Consider the following 25,474-nt stretch of genomic DNA (forward strand, 5'->3'; position numbering starts at 1 on the left):
GTGAGCATCACAGCCGACGGGGCACAGCGGCAACGAAGAGCACCCCTCGGCAAGAGAGGGGCGCCGGGAGGCGATTCGGACATTCGCTCGAGAGAACAGTAACGTGCGGCTGAGTCAGTGGTCTCTGGCGGAAGTCGCCCGGAACTGCAACACTTTTCCTTCGTCATCTTCCTTTCTCCTTTCCTTTCCGAAAGTCTTCCCTCCACTAACTTTGCCCTCGGGATGCACATTCCTTCGCACCTTAAGCAGCTGCACGCTGCCCGATGTCCGTCTTCCGGACATGCTTTTCCGTCCGTTCTTTTGCATAGAAAAATACCCATACTTTCAAGCATCACTGCTGAACCCTGAAAGCCTACGCCGCGTCTATCCTACATCTACACTTATTAAACACTCTCAACCACATCGCGACCAAACAAATATCCCGTTATTGACTTCGCTACACCCTCCCCCCCTCACTTTGCCTCTGCGCCCCCCCCACACCGTCCCGATCCCCCAGCCACAAACGCCGCTCCCTCCCCCCTCCTCCCACCCACCCACAACTCCACTTCGGGCCAAGATCCTCCCCCCGCCCCGCCCCTCCTCAGGATCCATGCGGGTGGAGACCCGACTCGAAACGGATCGAACTCCTTAATAATGAAGAGAAGTTGGCTTTGGCGGCGGCGGCGCGGCCACGGAACACGGCATGTGCGCTGCCAGGCGTCCAGGTTTTTAAGGACACTTTAAACTCCCATTTTCTCCCCCATTTCCCCTTTTCAAAAGTTACGCCGTGTCGGGGTTTGCTGCAATAATAATGTTTTTTCTGTTTGTTTATTTTTCTTTTCCCTACAGAACAACCAAGCGAGGTAAATAATGCACCCTCTGCCTCTCCCGTACAAATTCCATAAAAAAAAAACTATAATAAAAAAGAAAATGGCATGGGTCAGTCCATAAAATAACGTCCCTCCTCTTCCTCCTACCCATTCCCACCCCCTTTCATCCCTCCACCCCCCTCCCTCCCCGCCCACCCACCCCTCTTTATGCCGCCCGCCGACTAATAACAACGACGTGATTTATGGGTGTGACGGCCAGAATATTTCGCCCTGATAATGATCCTCCGTTGACGCGCCGGAATGGCTGCCGTTGGACTCCCTTCCGTCCCCTTTCCCCTCCCTTTCTCTTGCCTTTCTTTCCCTTCTTCCTTGCCTTTCTTTTGCCCTTTCGATTGCCTTTCGCTCCCCTCTTTCGATTGCCTTTCTCTCTTCTGACGCGAAATGTTCTTCGTCTTCTTCGCCCTCGCCTTTCGGGGCCTCTCTCTTATTCTACTCTTTCTCTCCCTTTCTTGGAAGCTTTTCTTTTCCCCTTTCGCGTTCTCTTTCTCTCTCGTAACTAGCCTTTAATCTCTCATTTCTCGCGTATCCGTCCGTCTGTCTGCGTTTGTTTGTTTGTCTGTCTTTCAGCCTCACTCTCTCAATCCATCACTCACTCATCTTCCTTCCTTTCTCCTTCCTTGCGTCCTCTCTATATTTCCCTTTCTAACTATTTCTCAAACTCTCTTTCCTTTAACATCCTCCTTCCTTCTATTCCTCCTTCTATTCTCATCCTTTATCTTCTTCCGATTAGTAATTTTCTTTCGCTTTCTCTTTTCTCCTTTTTTTCGTCGATCCTATCTCTGCGGCCATTTTTTCCTGACGTATTTACTCTCCTTCTTTTCCATTACACGTCCCTTGCCTTCCCCTTTCTCCACCTCTTATCCTTTCATACTTTCATTTCATACTTTCTCTTTATATTTCTTTGCATTTCTCTTTATATTTGCAGAGCTTTCCCCACCTCCACCCCCATCATGTCTTCGTTTTCCAATCTCCTTTTTGCCAATCCACCTGCTCTTACCCTTTCATCCCCATCTCTCCAATCCGCCTTCTGCAAGTACTTTCACTCAGGGTTTTTTTTCTCTCTCCCCTTTTTTATTTCCTTTCACATATGCCCCTCCTCCTCGTCCCTTCCCCCCCTTTCATAATTTCCCCCGAATTTTTCCCACCTCTATTTCCTTCGTCTTCTCAGCGCCTAATTCTCATCTCCTTTTCCATTCCTCTCTTTCTCCCCTCTTTTTCGCTTACGCACTTCCTCTCCCCCTCATTTCCTCTACAGATCTTTTGCTTTCTCGTCCCTTCCTTCCTCCCTTCCTTCCTTCTTTCGTCCCTTCTCTTCACACCCTCCGGAAGTAATCTTCTTTTCCTGTGCCTTGTTATGTTTATCACTCAACCACCGTCACTGTTATACCGTGATTGATATCATCATTAGCCTCCTCGTCGTTATCGTCATTGACATCTTCATATATATCATTACAAGTATCAATACCGAAATCATTATAATCATTATCAAGATCATTATCAAGATATTCATCCTTATCATTTAATTTCCTGATTATCAATATCATTATCGACACCATCATAATCATTATCAATATCATTATTAAGATCATCATTCCTATCATTTAATTTCCTTTTTATCAATATTATCGAAATTATCATAATCATTATCAGTACCTTTATCATTTAATTACAAGATTCTTCAACTGCCTTTATAAACACGTTCCTCTTATCACGATCGCCATAATCAGCAAATGACCAAAAAAATGACATCCAAATCACCGGCTCACTCCCTTTCCCCCTTCGCTCTCCATGTCCCTTTTCCCCTTACTATTTTCACTCTCCAGTCCCCTCTTTTTATCACTCCCTCCGCTCGCATATCACTGACATTCCTTCTCACGTTTTCCTTCATCCGTTATCTCGTTTCTCTTCTTCTCTACCCCCCCCCCCCACCTCCCTTTAACAACTAATATTCCCCATTCTCTTCTCTCTCCTTTCCTTTTTTCCTCTCTCCTCTCTCCTCTCTCTCTCTCTCTCTCTCCTCCCTCCCATTCTCTAATTACTCCTCCCTCCCATTTTCTTCTCTCTCGTATCTCCTCTTCCTTATTTCCCCTTTTACTTCTCTCCTCTCCCTCCCTTTCTCCCCCTCTTCGCCCCGCCAGTCACAGCACGCAAGCAAGGGCCGGGATGAGCTCCTCCGGCAGAGCTCATCCTCGTGTTTATTCTCCCGGACACAAAGGGCAACACGATGACAGAGGAGGGGGGGGCACAGGAGAAGAGGAGAGGAAAGATATATGGCAGAAAGAGCAGATAGAGTGGATAATCAAAGGAGAGAGAGAGAGAGGAGAGAGAGAGAGAGAGAGAGAGAGAGAGAGAGAGAGAGGAGAGAGAGAGAGAGAAAAGAGAGAGAAAAGGAGAGAGAGAAGAGAGAGAGAAGAGAGAGAGAGAGAGAGAGAGAGAGAAAAGAGAGAGAGAGAGAGAGAGAGAGAGAGAGAGAGAGAGAGAGAGAGAGAGAGAGAGACAGACAGACAGACAGACAGACAGATAGATAGATAGATAGACAGACAGACAGACAGACAGACAGACAAGACAGAGAGAGAGAGAGAGAGAGAGAGAGAGAGAGAGAGAGAGAGAGAGAGAGAGAGAGAGAGAGAGAGAGAGACAGACAGACAGACAGATAGATAGATAGATAGATAGATAGATAGATAGATAGACAGACAGACAGACAGACAGACAGACAGACAGACAGACAAGACAGACAGACAGACAGACAGACAAGACAGACAGACAGACAAGACAGACAGACAGACAGACAGACAAGACAGACAAGACAGACAGACAGACAAGACAGACAAGACAGACAAGACAGACAAGACAGACAAGACAGACAAGACAGACAGACAGACAGAGCGAGAGAGAGAGAGAGAGAGAGAGAGAGAGAGAGAGAGAGAGAGAGAGAGAGAGAGAGAGAGAGAGAGAGAGAGAGAGAGAGAGAGAGAGAGAGAGAGAGAGAGGGAGAGAGGGAGAGAGTGAAAAGAGTAAGAGAGGAGAAAAAGGGAGAGGGGACCTGGGGAGACGGGAACAGATCAGAGGGGAAAGTATATGAATAAAAGTAGTTTGAGAAAAAAATTAAGAGGCGAAGGCCAGAGAGGAGGAAGGGGAAACAGTAAGTGTAGTGGAAAGCGACCAAGAGAAAGGGTGCAAGGGAAAAAAGAGAAGAGGGGAGATGGAGAGGACGCGAAAGCGAGGGGATAGAGAAGGATAAAAAAGAAGAGGAAAGAGGGGAAATCTAAGAGATGGAAAAGAGAGACAGAAGAGAAAGGGGGAGGAAAACCAGCCCCTGAGTTGTTTACGGAACAATGGTGGACCGCATGGCTGTTGTGGCCACGTGGACCCCCAATACAAGCTTCATTCTCCTCCTCTTCCTCCTCCTCTCCTCTCCCCCACCCCCTTTCTCCCCTCTCTCCCACACACACCATTAACCTCCCTCCCTCCACCGATCCCGAGGAACCGACGCCGGCCCGACACATCTCTCGCCTTCCCCGCCGTTTCCAAAGCCATCATCTCCCTCATCACACAAACCAACACAGAGAAGGGAATTCCGACACACAGGAAACTGTACATTACAATAATCGGACGATAAATCAACGAATGAAAGCAAAAAAAAAAAAAAGAAAAAAATATATATATATTTACACAAAAGAGATTATCTCGCTCCCCCCCTTTGAGACCAGCACTGGAAAAAAAAATCCAAGTATTGTTCCGCACTCCATTGGGTCGGCCTCGGCTCTCTCCATCCGTCGCCGGCCGCCGCACCAGCGCTTTGTTACGAGCATTGCGATCAATAATAATTATCATAGGGTGGGGACTCCTGCAGCCGCGGCGAGGCGCACACACAAACACATTCACACATGATTATTAAAATATGTGATAAAATGTAACAATAACGATAATAACAAAAATATCAATGTGAAGAACAACTATAATCATAACAACAATAACAATGATGAAATTAAAACTATTCTAATAGTGCCAATCATCATCATCATTATCACCACCATCATCACTATCACCATCACCATCATCACAATAATAATAATCATTATCATAATTATAATAATAATAATAATAATAATAACAATAACAATAACAATAATAACATCAACATCATCAACAACAACAATAATAATTATTATTATTATTATTATCATTATTATTACTATTATTATTATTATTATTATTATTATTATTATTATTATTAATTATTATTATTATCATTATTATTATTATTATTATTATATAACAACAACTACAACAACAACAACAACAACAACAATAACAACAATAATAATAATAACAACAATAACAATATTAATAACAATAAAAATAATAACTAATAATAACAACAATAATAATGAAAATAATGGAAATAATGATGATGATTATGATGATGATTATGATGATGATGATGATGATGATGATGATGATGATGATGATGATGATGATGATGATGATGATGATGATGATGATGATGATGATGATGATGATGATGATGATGATGATGATGATGATGATGATGATGATGATATTATTAATAATAATAATAAAAATATCAAAGGCAATAAAATTAACATATAAAAACGACAGCAATAACGACATGACCGTCACCAATAAAAAATCCCCGAACCAGAAACAGGGACAGCAACAGCTACAAAAGAATAACAGTAACATTAATAATAATGCTAATAGGCTCACTCGCGTAGGTGGCGAGCGCGTTTCTACTCGACATGTAAGTGCTACATATACATATGCAAAATACAAACACACAAACATACATACATATATACATACAACATACATATATGCATACGTGCATACGTACAAAGTAAATGCATAAGTCCACGTGCACAGACGCACGCGCGCGCGCGTACACACAGACACAAACACAAACACAAACACAAACACAAACACAAACACAAACAAACACACACACACACACACACACACACACACACACACACACACACACACACACACACACACACACACAAAAACACACACCACCCACACACACCGTGTGTCGTTTTTTTACTAGCGTTTTTTTAATAAAAAACAAATCACCACAACAGGGCGGTAGCATCCCCCCCCCCGTCGCCCACTTAGTCCCCCGATGGCGGAAAGAAAACGAGAAACCGAGTTTTTTCTTTTCTTTTTGGGCGCTTTTTTTTCCTCCCTCCCCCCCCCCCTCTGACGGGGGGACAGGGGGCCTCCCTATCGCCCTTGTGTGGGGACCGGGGCCTTTACCTCCCCCCTCCCCAGAGACGCGAGTACAGCTTCTCATATTACAGTCGTCGATTTCATCTTTTTTTCCCCATCCCCGTTTCATGCGCATTTTGTTTTGCTTTGATTTTTCTTCTTTTTTTCTCTCTTTTTCTTTCTCTCAACTTTACTTTTTTGACAGAAAGAGTGGGGCGCTTGCGTGCATGCCTGAGAACGTGCGTGACTGGTGGGTGGGTGTGCGCGTGAGTGCGTCTGCGTGCGGGTGTGAAAACCCACAATGGTTTTTTTTTGATGCTTTTTGTGCGTGCCTGAGGTGTATTAAAATTTTCATGTTGTTCCCAAGGGTTTTTTCTTAAATAAAAACCCCCGTAACCACGTGGCAAAGGCGCAATATCAGTAGCATTTCAGATAACATCTCGTCCCATCATCAGCAAAGGACAACTACCGGTGTAATGCGATTTGCCGTTCGCTCCAACAATCATCACGCTTCGTTCCCGGTATTGATTGTTGTCGCCTCGTCTTCCTTCCCAAGCCTACTCCCTCAATTCATCCACTCTCCCTCTCCCTAATCCCTCACTCCCTCTCCCCACCCTTTCAAAAAGCCTTCTCAATCCGCTCTTCCCCCTTCCTTCCTTTTTGATAAAACCAACCCCCCCTCCCTCCCCCTCCCTACCCTCCCTACAGCCCCGGGTTATTAAACAATACCTTGAGTTTCTTCCGTTCTTTCCCCCTCCTTTGACGATGCCTCTGCCCCCCCCCCGGTTTCCCCCCTTGGGCTTTTCGAAATCAAGTCCTATTGCTTCATTTTTATACTGATCCGCCTATCTATCCAATTCGCCGATCTCTTCACTCCCATGTCCTCTCTATTGTATCCACCTCTTCCCCCTTCTAATCCCTTTGTCCGCATACCCTACATCTACTCTTCGTCTTCGTCTTCGTCTTCCTCCCCTTCCTCTTCCTCCTCCTCTTCCTCTTTCTCCTCTTATTCCTCTTACTCTTATTCTTCCTCTTACTCTTATTCTTCCTCTTCCTCTCCTTCTCCTTCTCCCTTTTTTTCCTTCTCTCTCCCTCCCTCTCCCTCTCTTCTCCTCGCTCTTTCCTCTCAAAAATACCTGGTATATTTTCGTCCTCTCTTCATCCTTCTCTTGTTTCCCTTCCTTCAATGTCCTTTCTTCATTCTCACTTCCCCCCTTTCCCTATCCTACCTCAATCTCTCCGTCCCTTTCACCCATTCCTCTTTCTGCCTCCCCCCTCTCTCCCTTCTTCCCTTTTGTCCTCCTCCTCCTTCACCCTTCCCCTTCCCTCCTCCTCCTCTTTCCTCCCCCTTTCCTCTTCTCCCCTCTTCCCTTCTCTCCTCTCTTCCTCATCTACCTCTCCCTCCTCCTCTTCCACTCCTTCCTCTTCCTCCTTGCTTCTTCTCCTTCTCCTTTTCTTCTCCCTTCTTCTTCCCTCTTCCTCTCCTCCTCTCCCCTCTTCTTCCTCCTCTTTCCTTCTCCTCCTTCCCTTCTCCTCCCTCCTCCTCTTCCCCTTTTCCTCCTCCTATCTTTTTCCTTTCCTCCTCCTCTTCCTCCTCCCCCCTTTCCTCTTCTTCCTCCTTTCTCCCTCTTTCTTCCTCCTCCTCCTCTTCTCCCCTCCCCCCTCCTCCTCTTCCCTCCTCCTCCTCCTTCTCCTCCTCCTCCTCTTCTCCTCCTCCTTTCTCCTCCCCTCTCTTCTCCTTCTCCTCCTTTCTTCCTCCTTCTCCTCTTCCCTGCTCCTCCTCCTCCTCTTCTCCTCTTCCTCTCTTCCTCCTCCTCCTCTTCTCCTCCTCCCCCTCCTCCTCTTCTCCTTTCCTCCCCTTCCTCCTCCTCCTTTCCCCTTTCCTCCTCCTCTTCTCCTCCTCCTCCTTTCCCCTTTCCTCCTCCTCTTCTCCTCCTCCTCCTCCTCTTTCCTCCTCCTCCCTTTTCCTTCTTCTCCCCCTTTTTTCCTCCTCTTCTCCTCCTCCTCTTTCCCCTCCTCCTCCTTCTTCTCCCCCCCCTCCTCCTTTCTTTTCCCTCCTCTTCTCCTCCTCCTCTTCTCCTCCTCTTCTTCCTCCTCCTCCTCTTCCCCTTCTCTCTCCTCCTCCTCTTCCTCTTCTCTCTCCTCCTCCTCTTCCTCTTCTCTCTCCTCCTCCTCTTCTTCTTTTTCTTCTTTTCCTCCAATTCTTTCTCCTCTTCCCCCTCCCGCTCCTCGCCGCCCGCCAAACTCGCCTACATAAATTTCCTCCCCTTTGTTCCCCCTTCCTGTCTGGGACAAGCCCCGCGATGTGTGTGGGCCCTTGAGGGTAGTTGGCCCCTCTTCTCGTGGCCTGGCGGAATATCAATAGCCTGGGCCGCGGCGGAAACTAGTATCGTCGCCACAAAGTCAGCGTAGAACCTACCGGCCGTGAATAGTACCGTCGTCGACACACAATTGGGGACTTGGCAACTTTACGGGGCCTAGGCAATATCAGAGGGGGCTTGGCAACTTCAGGGGACTTGACAACATCAGGGAGACTTGACAACACCAGCCTGGCAACACCAACACCGACCCCAGCCTTTTCCCACGTCAGCATTTTTGACCGGGATCGGTGGCAGGTGTCCCTCTCCCAGAACAGCCTGTTTGTCAAGCTTACCCCCAGAACATTAAATCATTAGGGTCGTGTCAAGAAACTTTGAGGCAATCCCGCAAGGAAGCCCAAAAGTGGGGGGGTGGACGTTGCACAGATAGTAGCGGGAGAAGGGAGAAGGAGAAGGAAGAGGAAGAGGGGGAGGAAGAGAGCAGAGAGCAGAGAGCAGAGAGCCAAAAGAGCAGAGAGCAGAGACAGAGAGCAAGAGCAGAGAGCAGAGAGCAGAGAGCAGAGAACAGAGAGCTGAGAACAAGAGCTGAGAGCTGAGAGAGAGAGAGGCAGAGGGGGAAATAGAAAAGGAAAGTTGTTGAGGGATAAGGGAGTAAAAATGCCGATAGGGTGAACCGCGAGGAAAATTTGGGGCGCCGGAGAGATAGAGGGAACGGAACCGAACGCAGGAACCGAGACATGAAATAAAACGAGGGTTATGAAAAAACGTGGGGAGGGGGGAGGGAGGGAGGGGAGGGAGAGGAGAGAGAAAGAGAGGAATGAGAATGAGGGAAAGAGGAATGAGGAATGAGAGAGGAAAGAGGAAAGAGGAGAGAGGAGAGAGGAGAGAGGAGAGAGGAGAGGAGAGAGGAGAAAAGAGAGAGGAGAGAGGAGGAGGAGAGAGAGAGGAGAGGGGAGAGGGGAGAGAGGAGAGAGAGAGAGGAGAGAGAGGGGGGTAGGGAGGGGAGAGAGAGGGAGGGAAGAGAGGGAGAGAGGAGAAGGGAGAGAGGGAGAGAGGGAGAGAGAGAGAGGGAGGAAGGGAAAGGAAAGGGGGGAAAGAGAGGAGGGAGTGGAGAGGGGGGGTGGGGCTGGAATAGAACAAAAGAAAGGGATGGAAATAGATTAACAAGAAAGAAAAACTGTGACCAAGGAGTCATCTGGGCAGATAATAAGGCACGCAAGGAAAAAAAATAAACAAACCCGGCCCGGGAAAACCTTGTTCCCATTTGCAAAAAAAAATCTCTGCTATAAGGTAACCAGGTCGCGTTATGCCCGTTGTTTCTCATTACACCCTGACTCTCTGTGCTGACATAATTCCATCTTAATGAGGATAAACTTAAAACATCTTATCGGGAAAATAATCCCATAAAGAAATACCCTATTGTGAAAAGGGTAACTGCTCTTTCTTCGCTTCATATCCACGTAGCAATGGCCATTGTTTTAGGGGGACACAACATCAGGCACAGTGCCCCCATTATAACGTTCGTAATTAGTGGAACTCAAGGTTCTTGTGAAGCGTCCCCCTTTTTTTTTATACATACATGCATACATTTTTTTTTCTTTCTTTCTTTCCTTTTTTTCATACCGCAAATTACCCAAAATCATGATTCACGTAATGATACATAAATGCTTCCATCAAAAATCTAATCCAGAAGCTTACGTGCAAAGACAATGGAATCACTTAACAGATAAACCTAAATAAAGGCGTGAGTAATTTTTTTCGAAAATTAAAGCAAAAAAAGAGAACGAAGATAATCCTCCAAAACAAATAAGCTGAACAACGAAAACTGCAAAAAGGACGGAAGAAAAACAGACGCTGTCCACCACCATGGCCAAAGAGGAGATGACGTTAGAGGAGTGGGATGGAGGGCCAGGGGGAAGAGGGGGGGGGCGTGAAACAAGACGCGACACCAAGCAGCTGCCGGGGCCGAGGAAATGGGTCTCCCAAACAATGCAAGTTCAAACAGCCGAATGAACATTGGTGAAACAAATGTTCGCCTTGGCCGTGAGACTCGGCAATGCAATGCTGCAACTGCACATCGACGACCTCGGCCGGCCCCTCGGTGCGCAGGGCGGTGACACACCGATGAGCACGGGCATTAGCTGCTCCCGCTGTTATAACGGGAGCTCTCTGAAAACCCGAGGGACGGGGGGGGGGGGGGGGGGCTCAAGGGGCGCTGCCGCTTGGCTGAAGGGGCCGAGAGCCATGTCGAGGGCGGGGGGGGAGGGGGGTGCTTTGAGGCCCCTACTGCCTTCCCCCACCCTCCGATAAAGGGCGCTCGGTGAGGGGTGCCACGCTCCGCCAGCACCGCTCTCGCCCCCGGTGCCGGACTAGTGCAATCTTTCAGCATCACCCGGTTCGGCCCTCTCTGGGCGGCTGGCGATCGGAAAGGCCATTCCTTAAACCACCCAACATACACCCTCCGCATTACCTTTCCATTCAGAGTCTGACCTTTTTTCTATAATATACCTTTCCACCACAAATCTATTTCCCCTTTTTTTCCACGAAACATGAAGTAGTCAACTAATTTTTTCCCCCTTTTTACAACCACGTTCACTTTCCCTCCCCCTTTTAATTTAACCGTAAAATTACAATCAACACCTTTTGCCTGTTTAACCTCTTCTCCTCCTCTCTCTCCTCTTCTCCTCCTCCTCCTCCTCTTCTTCTTTTTCTTCTTTTCCTCCAATTCTTTCTCCTCTTCCCCCTCCCGCTCCTCGCCGCCCGCCAAACTCGCCTACATAAATTTCCTCCCCTTTGTTCCCCCTTCCTGTCTGGGACAAGCCCCGCGATGTGTGTGCGCCCTTGAGGGTAGTTGGCCCCTCTTCTCGTGGCCTGGCGGAATATCAATAGCCTGGGCCGCGGCGGAAAACTAGTATCGTCGCCACAAAGTCAGCGTAGAACCTACCGGCCGTGAATAGTACCCGTCGTCGACAACACAATTGGGGGACTTGGCAACTTTACGGGGGCCTAGGCAATATCAGAGGGGACTTGGCAACTTCAGGGGACTTGACAACATCAGGGGAGACTTGACAACACCAGCCTGGCAACACCAACACCGACCCCAGCCTTTTCCCACGTCAGCATTTCGACCGGGATCGGTGGCAGGTGTCCCTCTCCCAGAACAGCTGTTTGTCAAGCTTACCCCCAGAACATTAAATCATTAGGGTCGTGTCAAGAAACTTTGAGGCATCCCGCAAGGAAGCCAAGAGTGGGCGGTGACGTTGCACAGATAGTAGCGGGAGAAGGGAGAAGGAGAAGGAAGAGGAAGAGGGAGAGGAAGAGAGCAGAGAGCAGAGAGCAGAGAGCAGAGAGCAGAGAGCAGAGAGCAGAGAGCAGAGAGCAGAGAGCAGAGAACAGAGAGCTGAGAACAGAGAGCTGAGAGCTGAGAGCAGAGAGAGGCAGAGGGGGAAATAGAAAAGGAAAGTTGTTGAGGGATAAGGGAGTAAAAATGCCGATAGGGTGAACCGCGAGGAAATTGGGTCGCCGGAGAGATAGAGGGAACACGGAACCGAACGCAGGAACCGAGACATGAAATAACACGAGGATTATGAAAGAAACGTGGGGAGGGGGGGAGGGAGGGAGGGGAGAGAGAGGAGAGAGAAGAGAGGAATGAGGAATGAGGAATGAGGAATGAGGAATGAGAGAGGAAAGAGGAAAGAGGAGAGAGGAGAGAGGAGAGAGGAGAGAGGAGAGGAGAGAGGAGAGAGAGAGAGGAGAGAGGAGAGAGGAGAGAGAGAGGAGAGGGGAGAGGGGAAAGAGGAGAGAGAAGGAGGGAGGGGGAGAGAGGGAGGGAGGGAGGGAGAGAGGGAGAGAGGGAGAGAGGAGAGAGGGAGGAAGGAAGGAAGGGGAGAAAGAGAGGGAGGGAGTGGAGAGGGGGGGTGGGGCTGGAATAGAACAAAAGAAAGGGATGGAAATAGATTAACAAGAAAGAAAGCTGTGACCAAGGAGTCATCTGGGCAGATAAATAAGGCACGCAAGGAAAAAAAATAACACCAGGCCCGGGAAACCTTGTTCCCATTTGCAAAAAAAAAATCTCTGCTATAAGGTAACCAGGTCGCGTTATGCCCGTTGTTTCTCAATTACACCCTGACTCTCTGTGCTGACATAATTCCATCTTAATGAGGAATATCTTAAACATCTTATCGGGAAAATAATCCTATAAAGAAATACCCTATTGTGAAAAGATACTGCTCTTTCCTTCGCTTCATATCCACGTAGCACTGGCCATTGTTTTAGGCGACACAACATCAGGCACAGTGCCTCATTATAACGTCGTAATTAGTGGAACTCAAGGGCTGTTCTTGTGAAGCGTCCCTTTTTCTTTATACATACATGCATACATTTTTTTTCTTTCTTTCTTTCTTTCTTTTCATACCGCAAATTACCCAAAATCATGATTCACGTAATGATACATAAATGCTTCCATCAAAAATCTAATCCAGAAGCTTACGTGCAAAGACAAATGGAATCACTTAACAGATAAACCTAAATAAAGGCGTGAGTAATTTTTTTCGAAATTAAAGCAAAAAAGAGAACGAAGATAATCCTCCAAAACAAATAAGCTGAACAACGAAACTGCAAAAAGGACGGAAGAAAAACAGACGCTGTCACCACGATGGCCAAAGAGGAGATGACGTAGAGGAGTGGGATGGAGGGCCAGGGGGAAGAGGGGGGGGGCGTGAAACAAGACGCGACACCAAGCAGCTGCGGCCGAGGAAATGGGTCTCAAGCAATGCAAGTTCATCAGCCGAATGAACATTGGTGAGCAAATGTTCGCCTTGGCCGTGAGACTCGGCAATGCAATGCTGCAACTGCACATCGACGACCTCGGCCGGGCCCCTCGGTGCGCAGGGCGGTGACACACGCGATGAGCACGTCATTAGCTGCTCCCGCTGTTATAACGGGAGGCTCTCTGAACCTGAGGGACGGGGGGGAGGGGGGGCTCAAGGGGCGCTGCCGCTTGGCTGAAGGGGCCGAGAGCCATGTCGAGGACGGGGGGGAGGGGGGGTGCTTTGAGGCCCCTACTGCCTTCCCCCACCCTCCGATAAAGGGCGCTCGGTGAGGGTGCCACGCTCCGCCAGCACCGCTCTCGCGCGGTGCCGGACTAGTGCAATCTTTCAGCATCACCCGGTTCGGCCCTCTCCTGGGCGGCTGGGCGATCGGAAAGGCCATCTCCTTAATCCACCCAACATACACCTCCGCATTACCTTTCATTCAGAGTCTGACCTTTTTTCTATTAATATACCCATTTCCCCACGCCACGAAGATCGTATTCCCCGTTTCTTTGTTCCCGAAACAGTGAAGTATGTGACAATCTAAATTTTGTGTTCCTGGCTTTGCTTTTGTAACAACCGATCGATTGTCGGACTGTCCTCTGCAAATTTAGACATTCAAACCGTAACATTTACTATTATCAAACACCATTATATGTCATTCTAGTTATTATTATTATTGCTATTTTTCTATCATCTAACTTTATTTAATTTCTTTCCCCGATTTCTTTCTACGTTAAACCGGTTCTTCTTTTCTTTCCACGAATAGAAATCGGACTCGCATTTGCAAATCGAGACCCGAATACACCAAATCCACAAAGATCGCCTCCCACGATGCCTGAATCACACTTCACTAATTACACTTCATTATAGAGCCAAACAATATAACAGGTGGTCCTTCCCCAGCTCCACGACATCGAGACCAGAGACACTCCATTTTTCGCCTCCAGTCACCAACCAACCCCTCGGACTTCGCTCCAACATGCATTGCTCCAACACACACCTACATACTCCAACATACTTGAGCGTTGTTTCATTCGCGTCCAAGGATTACATTGCGTTCGTAAGGTTTCGCGGTGATAAAAGGGCAGAGCGTAATCTCGCTTCTCGTGGCACTGTAGCGACCTCGGCACTGGCACTGGGTGGGGGAGGGGGAGGGGGTGTGGGCAGGCGTTAAGTAATGAACAACTGTGTTCGTGTGTGCGTGTGTCGCCGCTGACTAAGCCGTGTAACACGAGCACGGAAGTCGTCATTCTTTCCCCCGAGTTCATCAGTGGCAAGGCGTTGAGAACCTTAACAAGATCAAGTAGGTTAATGACCAAGGCTTATGGTTAGGGCCCGGCCTCCCTACCGCCTCGAACTCGCAAAGTCGCAGGCACACTCACTCGTCCGTCCGTCCGTCCGTCCACCAACCCACCCACTCATCCATCCATCCATCCATCCATCCACCCAAAACCAACCAACACATTCACTCACTCACTCACTCACTCATTCACTCACTCCCTCACTCACCCATCCACCCACCCACCCACCCATTCCCTCTCTCACCCACTCAAACTTACACACTCTCTGACACTCACCTACACACTCCCCGACGCACGAGCCCCCAACACAGCAAAACAAACTTCGCTCGCATCATCCCCCACCGCCACCCTTACCCTACACAGCCCAGCTGACCCCTCAACCTCCGACGACCTGATCTCATCCACACCTTCCTGTGCGAACTTTTTTCACTAGGATCACCACGACCTACACCTTCCTGCCGCTTCGCCCACACTATCCTCTCCTCTCCCTTTCTTTCTTTCCGTGCACCCTGTCGGAGACGCGACAGGAAATAATAGCATAAGAGGGTGTGTGTGTGTGTGTGTGTGTGTGTGTGTGTGTGTGTGTGTGTGTGTGTGTGTGTGTGTGTGTGTGTGTGTGTGTGTGTGTGTGTGTGTGTGTGTGTGTGTGTGTGTGTGTGTGTGTGTGTTTATGTGTAAGTGTAAGTGTAAATGTAAGTGTAAGTGTAAGTGTAAGTGCAAGTGCGTGTGTATTGCAGAAAGAGAATAATAGAAATAATGGAAGGAAGACCGCAAAGACCCCCAATGCAAACCAGCCCAACCCCAGAGCAGCAACCCCAAGAGGCCACCCAACCCCCTCCCCCCGCCCCGCCCCCCGAAGGCCTCCCGTCCCTCTGCGCTCCTCCCGCGGCGCTTCCTTGTGAAGGTCAGCCGCGCACACAAGCCCTAAATCGAGGCAAACCAACGCCCGCATTCACGCCCACTTTGTCTCACTCCCGCGACGGATCACCCCTGCGTTGTAGGAACTCCCTCGTCACGTGACCTGCTCTTTCGTTATAGGACCTCCGTTATATATGACCTTCCCTTCCGTCACGAATCATCCTCTTTGGTCACAGGACCTAATCTCTCGTTATAGCACTTTCTTAGGCTCTAGACCTCCCTCTTCCCTTATAGCACTCTCTTCGCCCCAAGACCTCCCATTGCATTAAAGAACCACCATTTCGCTATAGTACCCCCCCCTCTTTGCATCATTTCTTTGTTTCTCATCTTTGCCTTCTCGTGACGTCATCCGCCCACCAACTAAAGCTCACTATTTTCACTGATCACATAATGCGAACCTGGGGGAGGGGGGAGGAGGAGGGGAGGGGGGAGGAGGAGGGGAGGGGGGAGGAGGAGGGGAGGGGGGAGGAGGAGGGGAGGGGGGAGGAGGAGGGGAGGGGGAGGAGGGGGTGATGCAATGGGCGTGTAGAAGGAGGGAGAGGTTGATGGACGTGTGTGTAGGGGAGGGGAGGTGTAGGTGGGCGTGTGAACATGGCAGAGAGATGGAGGGGAGGGGAGGGGAGGGGAGAACAAGACGCAGAGTAGGAAAGAGGGAGGGGGAAAGGGGCCTACAGAGGGTTAGCATCCGATTCACGGACGAGGAGGAGGAGGAGGAAGAAGAGGAGGAGGAGGAAGAGGAGGAAGAAGAGGAAGAAGAAGAAGAAGAGAAGAAGAAGAAGAAGAAGAAGAAAAAGAAGAAGAAGAAGAAGAGGAGGAGGAGGAGGAGGAAGAGGAAGGAGGAGGAGGAGGAGGAGGAGGAGGAGAGGAGGAGGAGGAGGAGGAGGAGGAGGAGGAGGAGGAGGAGGAGGAGGAGGAGGAGGAAGAGGAAGTGGGAGAGGAAGTGGGAGAGGAAGTGGGAGAGGGAGAGGGAGGGGAAGAGGAAGACGAAGAAAAAGAGGAAGAGGAGCAGCAAGAAGAGAAGGAAGGGGAAAAGATAAGGAGGGGGTGGTGGTAGAAGAAAAAGAAAAAGAAAAAGAAAAAGAAAAAGAAAAGAAAAGAAAAGAAAAGAAAAAAAAGAAAAGAAAAGAAAAGAAAAAAAGAAAAGAAAAGAAAAGAAAAGAAAAGAAAAGAAAGAAAAGAAAAGAAAAGAAAGAAAAGAAAAGAAAAAAAAAAAGAGAAAAAGAAAAAAAAGAAAAAGAAAAGAAAAGAAAAGAAAAAGAAAAGGAAAAAAGAAAAGAAAAAGAAAAAGAAGAAGAAGATGGAGGAGAAGAAGAAGGAAAAGAAGAAGAAGAAAAGAAGAAGAAGAAGAAAAGAAAAAGAAAAAGAAGAAGAAAAAGAAAAAGAAGAAGAAAAAGAAAAAGAGAAAAAGAAAAAGAAAAAGAAAAAGAAAAAGAAGAAAAAGAATGAGAAAGAGAAAGAGACAAAGAAAAAGAAAAAGAAGAAGAAGAAAAAAAAAGAAAAAGAAAAAGAAAAAGAAAGAGAAAGAGAAAGAGAAAAAGAAGAAAAAAAAACTTATTTGCTTACTTATCTGCTTGCTTGCTCACTCACTCACTCACTCACTCACTCACTCACTCACTCACTCACTCACTCACTCACTCACTCACTCACTCACTCACTCACTCACCCTTCTCCCCCTCACGAAAAATCCCCCCCCAGCCTTACCTCCTGCAGCACCTGGTCGTCCTTCTTGGTGGAGAGGTTGAGGTAGCGCTCCTGCGACTGGCAGAACTTCTGCGTCTGCTTCTCGAACTTCTTCCGGCCCTCCTTGGCGCCGCCGATGGCCTCCTTGCGGAAGTTCTCCAGCGGCCCGATGATCTGCTCGTACGATCGGTCCAGCTGCCGAGAGCCAAGGGGAAAGTCAGCCGGTTTGGGATTCGACTCAGTGATGTATATACATTTTCTGTGATTTTTTTGCCTTTTTTTAAATCTATTTACTATTTTACATACTTTTCGTTATACCTATTTTACTAATCCATGTATTCATCGTCATATCTATTTACTCTTTTACCTATTTTTCGTAATGTCCATTCACTCTCTCATATATTTTTCGTTATATCTATTTACTCTTTTATATATTCTTTATTATATCTACCCATTCTTTCCCCCACAAACATTTCCGGGAGCCTTACTATCAGCGACAATCCCAAGATGGTAATACGAGTATAAACACCCCCCTATTACATTACGTTACACTATACCCCTAAGTTAAGCGTCATTATCTTATAAGAATCCTTAAGAAACATCTAAAAAGTAAATAAAAAAACGCTCTACTACTCTTACTTGGAACAGAAAAGCGAAACACCCATCTACAACCCCGCACTTCCTGATCGTAACCTGTACACCGCCGTCCCTCCCCTTCCTTAGGCATCTAGTATTAACCTCAATGCCTCCGCCTTCAGCATAAAGCACGAGTATTCCACCTAAGTATTACCCCCATGCCCTACATCAGCCTCAAACGTACGTATCCCACCTAAGAATTTCCTCCATGCCCCACGTTTAGCCCAAAACGTACGCGTTCCACCAAAATATTACCTCCAGCATAAAACGTACGTATTCCGCCACAGGGAAGCAAACACGGGCGGGAAAGCCACGCTGAAGAGCAAACCACGCCGCCACCGAAAGACCAGTGAGATCAGCAGCGCCGGTGACTCACAAAATCCACACTCGGTTTTATAAAAAGAACCGCATTAACAAGAGTGGCTGTTGTGGCTTACTTCATGAAGATGATAAAATGGCATGCTGTCATCCCGGCCTCCTAATATAACTTGGGGAGGACGTTTTTACAGAGAAAGAGCGCGAGGGGTGTCGCAATGGAATAATAGTAGCCACTGAATTCTATCGGAAAAAAGACATCTAAAAACGGACAAATAAAAAGTAAAATCTAAAAAAAAGGAGTATCCAACCGATATAAAAATGATGAGGAAAAAACATAAAAGGAAATGCAAACGAACAAAAAGAAAATACCCAAAGCGAAATATGACAAAAAAAAGAAAGAAAAATAACCCCAAAGACCTAAATCCCCTTACGACCCGAACGGAACAGCCGAAGTCCCCCGAACTCACCATTCTCTCCCGCTCGTCCTCCACCATGTCGATGATCTTGGCGAACTCCCTGAGTGATCCCCCGATGACTATCTCGTCATCCGTCTGACTGTTGCCGATGCATTCGAACTTGAAGCGCTGCAGGTTGTTGCTCAGGTTCCTCTTGGCCTTCGATAAGTCTGCGGGAAAAGAACGCCATACATTACACACGGGCAATTTGAAGGTACAGAAAACTGCGATTTTTCTTGTTAAAAAAATATAAACCCTGGTATACTATATCTTAGAGTGCCATGCATTAAAGCCTTTGAGACCATCCAGGAGAAGGTGCAAGGAATTGGGACTACATCACCTCCTCCATGGGACCTCAAGTACGTGTTGTGTCTTTAGTAGGCTGCGGCCTGGTAATTAAAAAAATAATAATAATAAAAAAAAAAAAATAATAATAATAATAATAATAATAATAGTCATAAAAACGAACTAAATTAGTTATATAAAAATAATTACTATTATAAGATATAGTAGAAAACTTGGAATAAAAAATAGCTACTAGTATGCAAGATACATCCAACAAGTTTGTCATCCACAAAACCAAACTGGCTCGCAATAAAAGACGGTTGAAAGCATTGCTTTAAAGGCCGGTCACATTAATCTATTCTGTCCAGGGATCCCTTTACGAACTGGATGCTTCCCTTTCTGTAAACGGATCCGAGATGAAAATCCCGCCGCAGTGCGAAAACGCTCTGTCGGTACTTCATCCCTGCCTAGAGCTGAAATATATTGCGGAAACAAAAACTATAATATAATTACTGGTAATCTCGTTACTTAGATTCTTTAAAAATTATTATATATCATGATAAAAACGAACTTAATTATTAAACACAAAGATATATTGCATCGAACAACGATGCCTCATTAAATGTTTATAGATAATTCGGAAAAAACGTTCATTTGACTAACGGACATAAACATCAATCAACTTCGGAAGTTATTAACGCCTTGTTCGATAAAGTGAGAGTCAAAGAGCCGTTGTGGAACATCAGTCATACGGATTATAAAAGCAGGAATGTGAAAAGAACATTAATGGATAAAATAAGCAATGAATACCCGAGCTACGCACATCAACTCTCCACAAATATGCATATTTCACTTTTCCTTCTTCTGTTATTTTACCTCACATTCCAAAATATAGGTCAATCTTAAATATAGGTTAAATCTTACTTTAGTAATGGTATGCGGCAGTAAGTCATATCATATTAGTGTCCGAAGGGACACTGAATGTAGTGTGACCAATCCCTCTCTGTAGCTGACCTGACTTCGGCGATCCTATCTTGGGACAAAATAGACTAGTGTGACCTTCGCTTTAGAAGACAATTTTCCTCACGTAAATGGTAACTAAAAGACAAACTTCGGCTAAATAGCAATGCTTCTGCTCTTGCCACAAAAGCAATTTAACCCAATGACTACGGATTTATGTACTGCCCTCTGTATTGTGTGTGTTTGTGTGTGTGTGTGTGTGTGTGTGTGTGTGTGTGTGTGTGTGTGTGTGTGTGTGTGTGTGTGTGTGTGTGTGTGTGTGTGTGTGTGTGTGTGTGTGTAAATTTTGTTACATACAGATGGCTCCGGATGTGCTCAGCCAGCAAGGAGTCTAACAGTAGGCCCTAGTGACCGTTCCTGATTTCTCCACTCCTTGAAATTGGTGGAAAATGTGTTTTTCTGCCAATACTATTGATATCCCACTGTTATTATTCTTACTGATATTATGATTATTAAATCTTTATCAAAATATTGGTAACATTACAGACAATGAAATAATACAAAAGAAATTCCAAAAATCAAGGAAAGTGTAAATACAATAAATGAACTTATATTACAGTGGGCATGGCATGTATTCTTACCATCCATGCCGATCGGGTTAAGGCAGTTTTCAAGCACATTACTGCAGATTTTATATCAAACGCGAAGTTTAAAGAAATGGACGCCTTTAATTCCTAGATTCGATTTGCACGCATCCTGTTTTTATGCATAGATTTGCAGAACGGTAGATATTTTCTGTGAAAATAGACACAGAAACGGAATATAAATAACACTTATACTTTAGATGTCAATGCAATTCCATAAATGGTATTTATATTTTAGATGTCAATGCTATTTCATTCTCTATATGTCTTAAATGACGAAAGTCCTAAATCATATATACAAATTTGAGGGATGTTACATAGTTACCGCTCTAAAATATCTAGTAGTATTTACATAGTTACTGCTCTACAATGCCTAGACTGATTTTACTTAGTTACCGCTCTAAAATGCCTAACCTGATTTTACGTAGTCACCGCTCTAAAATGTCTAGTAGCCATTTTCTGTGCATTGTGAGCTTATATTAGAAAACGTACGCAGTCGGCGTTTTATGGCATACTGAAATATTATATATGAATAAAAGTTCTGTTCAGAAACTAAAGTTTTTTGTTCTAATTGGTAATCATGGCAATCAAAATTCATTGGATCATAGTCTAATATTTTATATAACACAAGCAGACTTTTTTTTAGATAAATCACTACCGCAGAATCTCGAAAAAGGAAAACATACATACGTCCACAACAATAACAACAAAAATCAAACCTACAACATAAATATTCATAACAACAGTAATCGTCACGTTGACTACTACTACTATTAATAATGACAATAACGATAACAACAACAACAACAACAACAACAACAACAACAACAATAATAAAATAATAATAAAATAATAATAAAATAATAATAATAAAATAATAATAATAATAATAATAATAATAATAATAATAATAATAATAATAATAATAACAACAACAACAACAATAATAATAATAATAATAATAATAATAATAATAATAATTAATAATAATAATTAATAACAATAACAATGACGATGACGATGCCGATGACGATGACGATGACGATGACGATGATGATGATGAACAATAATAATAATAATAATAATAATAATAATAATAATAATAATAATATTATTAATAATAATATTAATATTAATATCAATATTAACATTAACATTAATATTAATATTAATATTAATATTAATACCAATAGTAATAGTAATATTAATATCAATATCAGTATCAATATTAATAGTAATAGTAATAGCAATTTTAATTTTATTTTTACATTTTTAATTCTACCTTTATTTTTAATTCTAATTTCTTATATCATTAATATTAATATTAATATTAATATTAATAAAATCAATATTAATATTAATGTCAACATCAATATTATTAACATTAACATTAATATTAACATAAATATTAATCATCATCATCATCATCATCATCATCATCATCATAATCATCATAATCATCATAATCATCATAATCATCATAATCATCATAATCATCATAATCATCATAATCATCATAATCATCATAATCATCATAATCATCATAATCATCATTAATCATATTATTACCATTACTTGAACAAGAACAAAAAGACACGTCTGACCCCCCCCCCCACAGCCGGTAATATGTCCCGGATAAGATGGCCCAATAAGACGAGGCCATTACATAGGCCATTGGCTAAGAGATAACGAGACCTGGGAATTATGCGACACATGTGACCTAAATGCTGGAATCCCGTGACCTCCTAACACTACTCCCTCTGGATGCCTTTTTATCTCACGCCATCTTTCCGCTGTGGAATACATCGATTCCAGCCATTTCTGATATAAACAGAGGTGTAGCCATCAATTAGAGGTCGGGTGACATAAATGCACTCAAGAATTCGAAGGCGCCAGTCATTTTTCTACAGGTACCCTCGCGTCGGAGAGGAGGAGCTTGTGGTCCCGCAAGTCACTCTTCTCTCCGCCGGATTGCCTCCTGAGCATCTTTCAGACTTCGATATCACGAAATTACCGGGAACTGCGTGGACAAAGGGCCACACGCAACACTCAAGATCTATCAAACTGTTTGGATAGAGAATGCAAGACGTTACAGCATTGCAGGAAGTGGTAACGTACGTCCATACGGGTAGGGAGGGGGGTTTGCATGACAGGTATAAAGTGTTACAAAGAAAAAGTAAACGTGTAATGACGTGCGTGTCGGCGACGTTGAGAAATGACGTGCAATGTCATTCACTCCATGTGCCGGAAAAAATGCGCACTTTCGGGGGCAGAGTCACGTCACAAAGGAGAGGTGTTGATGGAGAAAGTACAAAGTTGAGCACAGCAGGATATATGGTAGTGTGTGCGAGGACGACGGCCTGCAATAACCATCAATGAAGTAAACCAGGAAGGCTTAGCTCATTACTCGATCTAAAGCAGATTCCCGTGAAGCTGCACGGTAAATTCTAATATTCTCAGCCAAACAAAACCTAAAAATGAAAAAAAATCTCCTGAGTCCCATACTGACAATTGTTAGCTTACAAGTCCAGGATGCGCACCTGCGCTCTCCCAACACACGTGTGCCACACACTTGTATCATGACCCGAAACTCTTTTGTAGGTCACAGTTACATTCATACGAGTAAACGAGTCAAAGAAATAATCCGCACATTGAAATCCATAACCGGAGTGTAATTATTCTTGTGTCATGTCCGTGAAGAAATTTCGAGAATTATAAAGGATAAATGCGAACCAAAAATACGACTTTAAGCAATGAATACGCGAAATTAGTCACGCATCAAGTCGACCAAGTAAGTTTCAAAGCAAGGGAAGAGAGATGCCCAAATAAAATATATATCCTGTAGCATTCTTTAATAGGTTATAAAAATAATCAATTAATGAATTATTTAAAAAAAAATACTGAGCCACAGCGCGACCGATGAACTCCAGTTTAACTTAGCGCACTTCCTATCCTTTGGACGTATTGGAAAGAGCCAGGAAACAGGACCTCTCCAAATCTCCTAACCCAAGACATGATTCTATTTGACACCCTACAATCGCCTTATAACACGACAGGATTCTTTACCACGCATTCTTTTCACAACTCATAAAATCATCGATTAAAACGTGAAAATAGAACGTACAACTCGTACATAAATCACCGATAAAAACGTAATAATAGAACGTTGTTTCTACCTTGGCCACCATACATACAGTACACAACCATGGTTTGTTTCTGCGCAAGACGTTGAAGTGCTTCACTCTCGCTGTAAAGGGCATTGCGCACATGTGCGTACCTTAAACTCCGCCCCTTACCTTCTAATACCCAGCTTTGGCCTTGTTAGCTATCTACCGTTGAGATTCACTTTCCACATCTCTAGAATGTGTGTGGTTTAACGCTTTCGGCATTCTGTCTTTGGTAGAAGAAGTAAATCACTAACCTAACATCAAAACATCATAAGCTGTACCCATACATTCGATGGGTCAGAGGGCATCCAATTAGCATCATAATATCTACTAAAATGTGTTTTTATGCCTGATTTTAAAGCGTGCATATCACCCGAACCACAACCTTCAACGCCCGAGCAATGCATCCAGTCACCAAAGCAATAGAACGTTCCCGGTTCCCGTCCCCAGGAGGGCAAAAACACCATTTAGCTCTCTGACGACATCAATTTCCACAGCGGGTGCAAACATGCGCTTGCGTCATGGGCCACACGCGATCGGACGCAGGTGGAGCGTCCCCCTCGGCGTCCGCTTAATGAGGAACAGCCTGGACATCAATCGAATGACGAATCGGCCCGCCACCATCTGGCCGTAAAACAACGTCGAAGCACCTGACCGGGATCACCCTTTCGATGAGGGCGAGCAAGGTCAACAGCTGACCCGGTACGAGCAACACGGCGCATTCCAGCATCCTACTGCCTGATTTCCACAATACAATAAACTACGTCTTAAAATCGCAGACATATTTAAGCGGGCAATTTTAAGAACCTACAAATGAATACACACGTAACTACTAATTAAAACACTCGTCTTCAAGCTCTTCCCCTGACACAGAAAACCCAGCTCCACCTGAGCGCCGTCTAACCAACTGGAATAACGCTCGATCTCCTCGCCCAGCGGCACTCTAGAAATCTGCCGGGTTTTATAGCGACACAAAATGACATGGCTTTGGAATCGAGCGGTCCCACGGAGCGTTTCAACAAATATGGCATCTCGATAGGTGGAGAGGTGGATGGAAAAAAATAACGGTATTGATGATCGTGTGGGGAAGGGGACATTGACATGATTTTATTGTCGGTTCTATAAAATCGTGGAAATAATGCTGCCTTTTTTATCTATTACTACTGATATTGCAGTATTACTTTTATGGCCATCCTTATCATTATTTGCATTGCTAATATATCGTGCCGTTGATTAGCATAGTAATAATAATAATAGTAATAAGATAACATAACACCAAAAAAATATATCATAAGTATAAACACTACAGCAGTCTAGCACCAAGGAACAGAAACAAGAACACCATGAGCATTTGCATAACAACACCTGACACCAGCACCAGCGGGACACGATGGCAAAGTCACCGCAACACATGTGCACATCACCAACGGAAGCAGGAAGGCCATGTAACAGTGTTCCGTTCCGAGATTCTCGACCGTAACATTCGTGCTCGGAGATGACGAGGAAAGGACGGAGGAAGGGTTAAAGTCTACGGCAAACCGGAAACAAAACCAACGAACTCTATTCCAAGGCAAAGACCAATAAATATCTTCATGAAAACTGGAGAGAACTCCACCAAAATGCCAAAAACGCCGAAAACCCGACCTTATATATAAACTTTTATGGTGACAGGAAGGGAAACGGGCGACACCGCTGATTGCAAGGTTGGTGAGTGATATGGGGGTGGGGGTGGACTGCACACGTGCACTTTCATCACATGCGCACACACACACACACGCACACACCAGCACGCAAGTGCACACATGGACACACACACACAAAGACAAGGGCGAGCCTTCAATCTCCGCCAAGCGTCACTGCCCGCCGACACAGTCACA

The 25,474-nt window shown here is 45.1% G+C and overlaps 1 protein-coding gene across 1 annotated transcript in view; it reads right to left on the bottom strand.

Moving 5' to 3' along the window:
- LOC119575074 (rho GTPase-activating protein 26-like) overlaps nt 1-25,474 on the bottom strand; it is a gene marked incomplete in the record, with an annotated part of 86,992 nt that overhangs the window by 48,086 nt on the left and 13,432 nt on the right. The window contains 2 exon segments of the mRNA XM_037922461.1: nt 17,154-17,327; nt 18,554-18,711. Of these exon segments, the coding sequence (XP_037778389.1) occupies nt 17,154-17,327; nt 18,554-18,711 (332 nt within the window).

This window comes from Penaeus monodon, chromosome 7, assembly GCF_015228065.2.
Source record: "Penaeus monodon isolate SGIC_2016 chromosome 7, NSTDA_Pmon_1, whole genome shotgun sequence".
NCBI lineage: Eukaryota > Metazoa > Arthropoda > Malacostraca > Decapoda > Penaeidae > Penaeus > Penaeus monodon.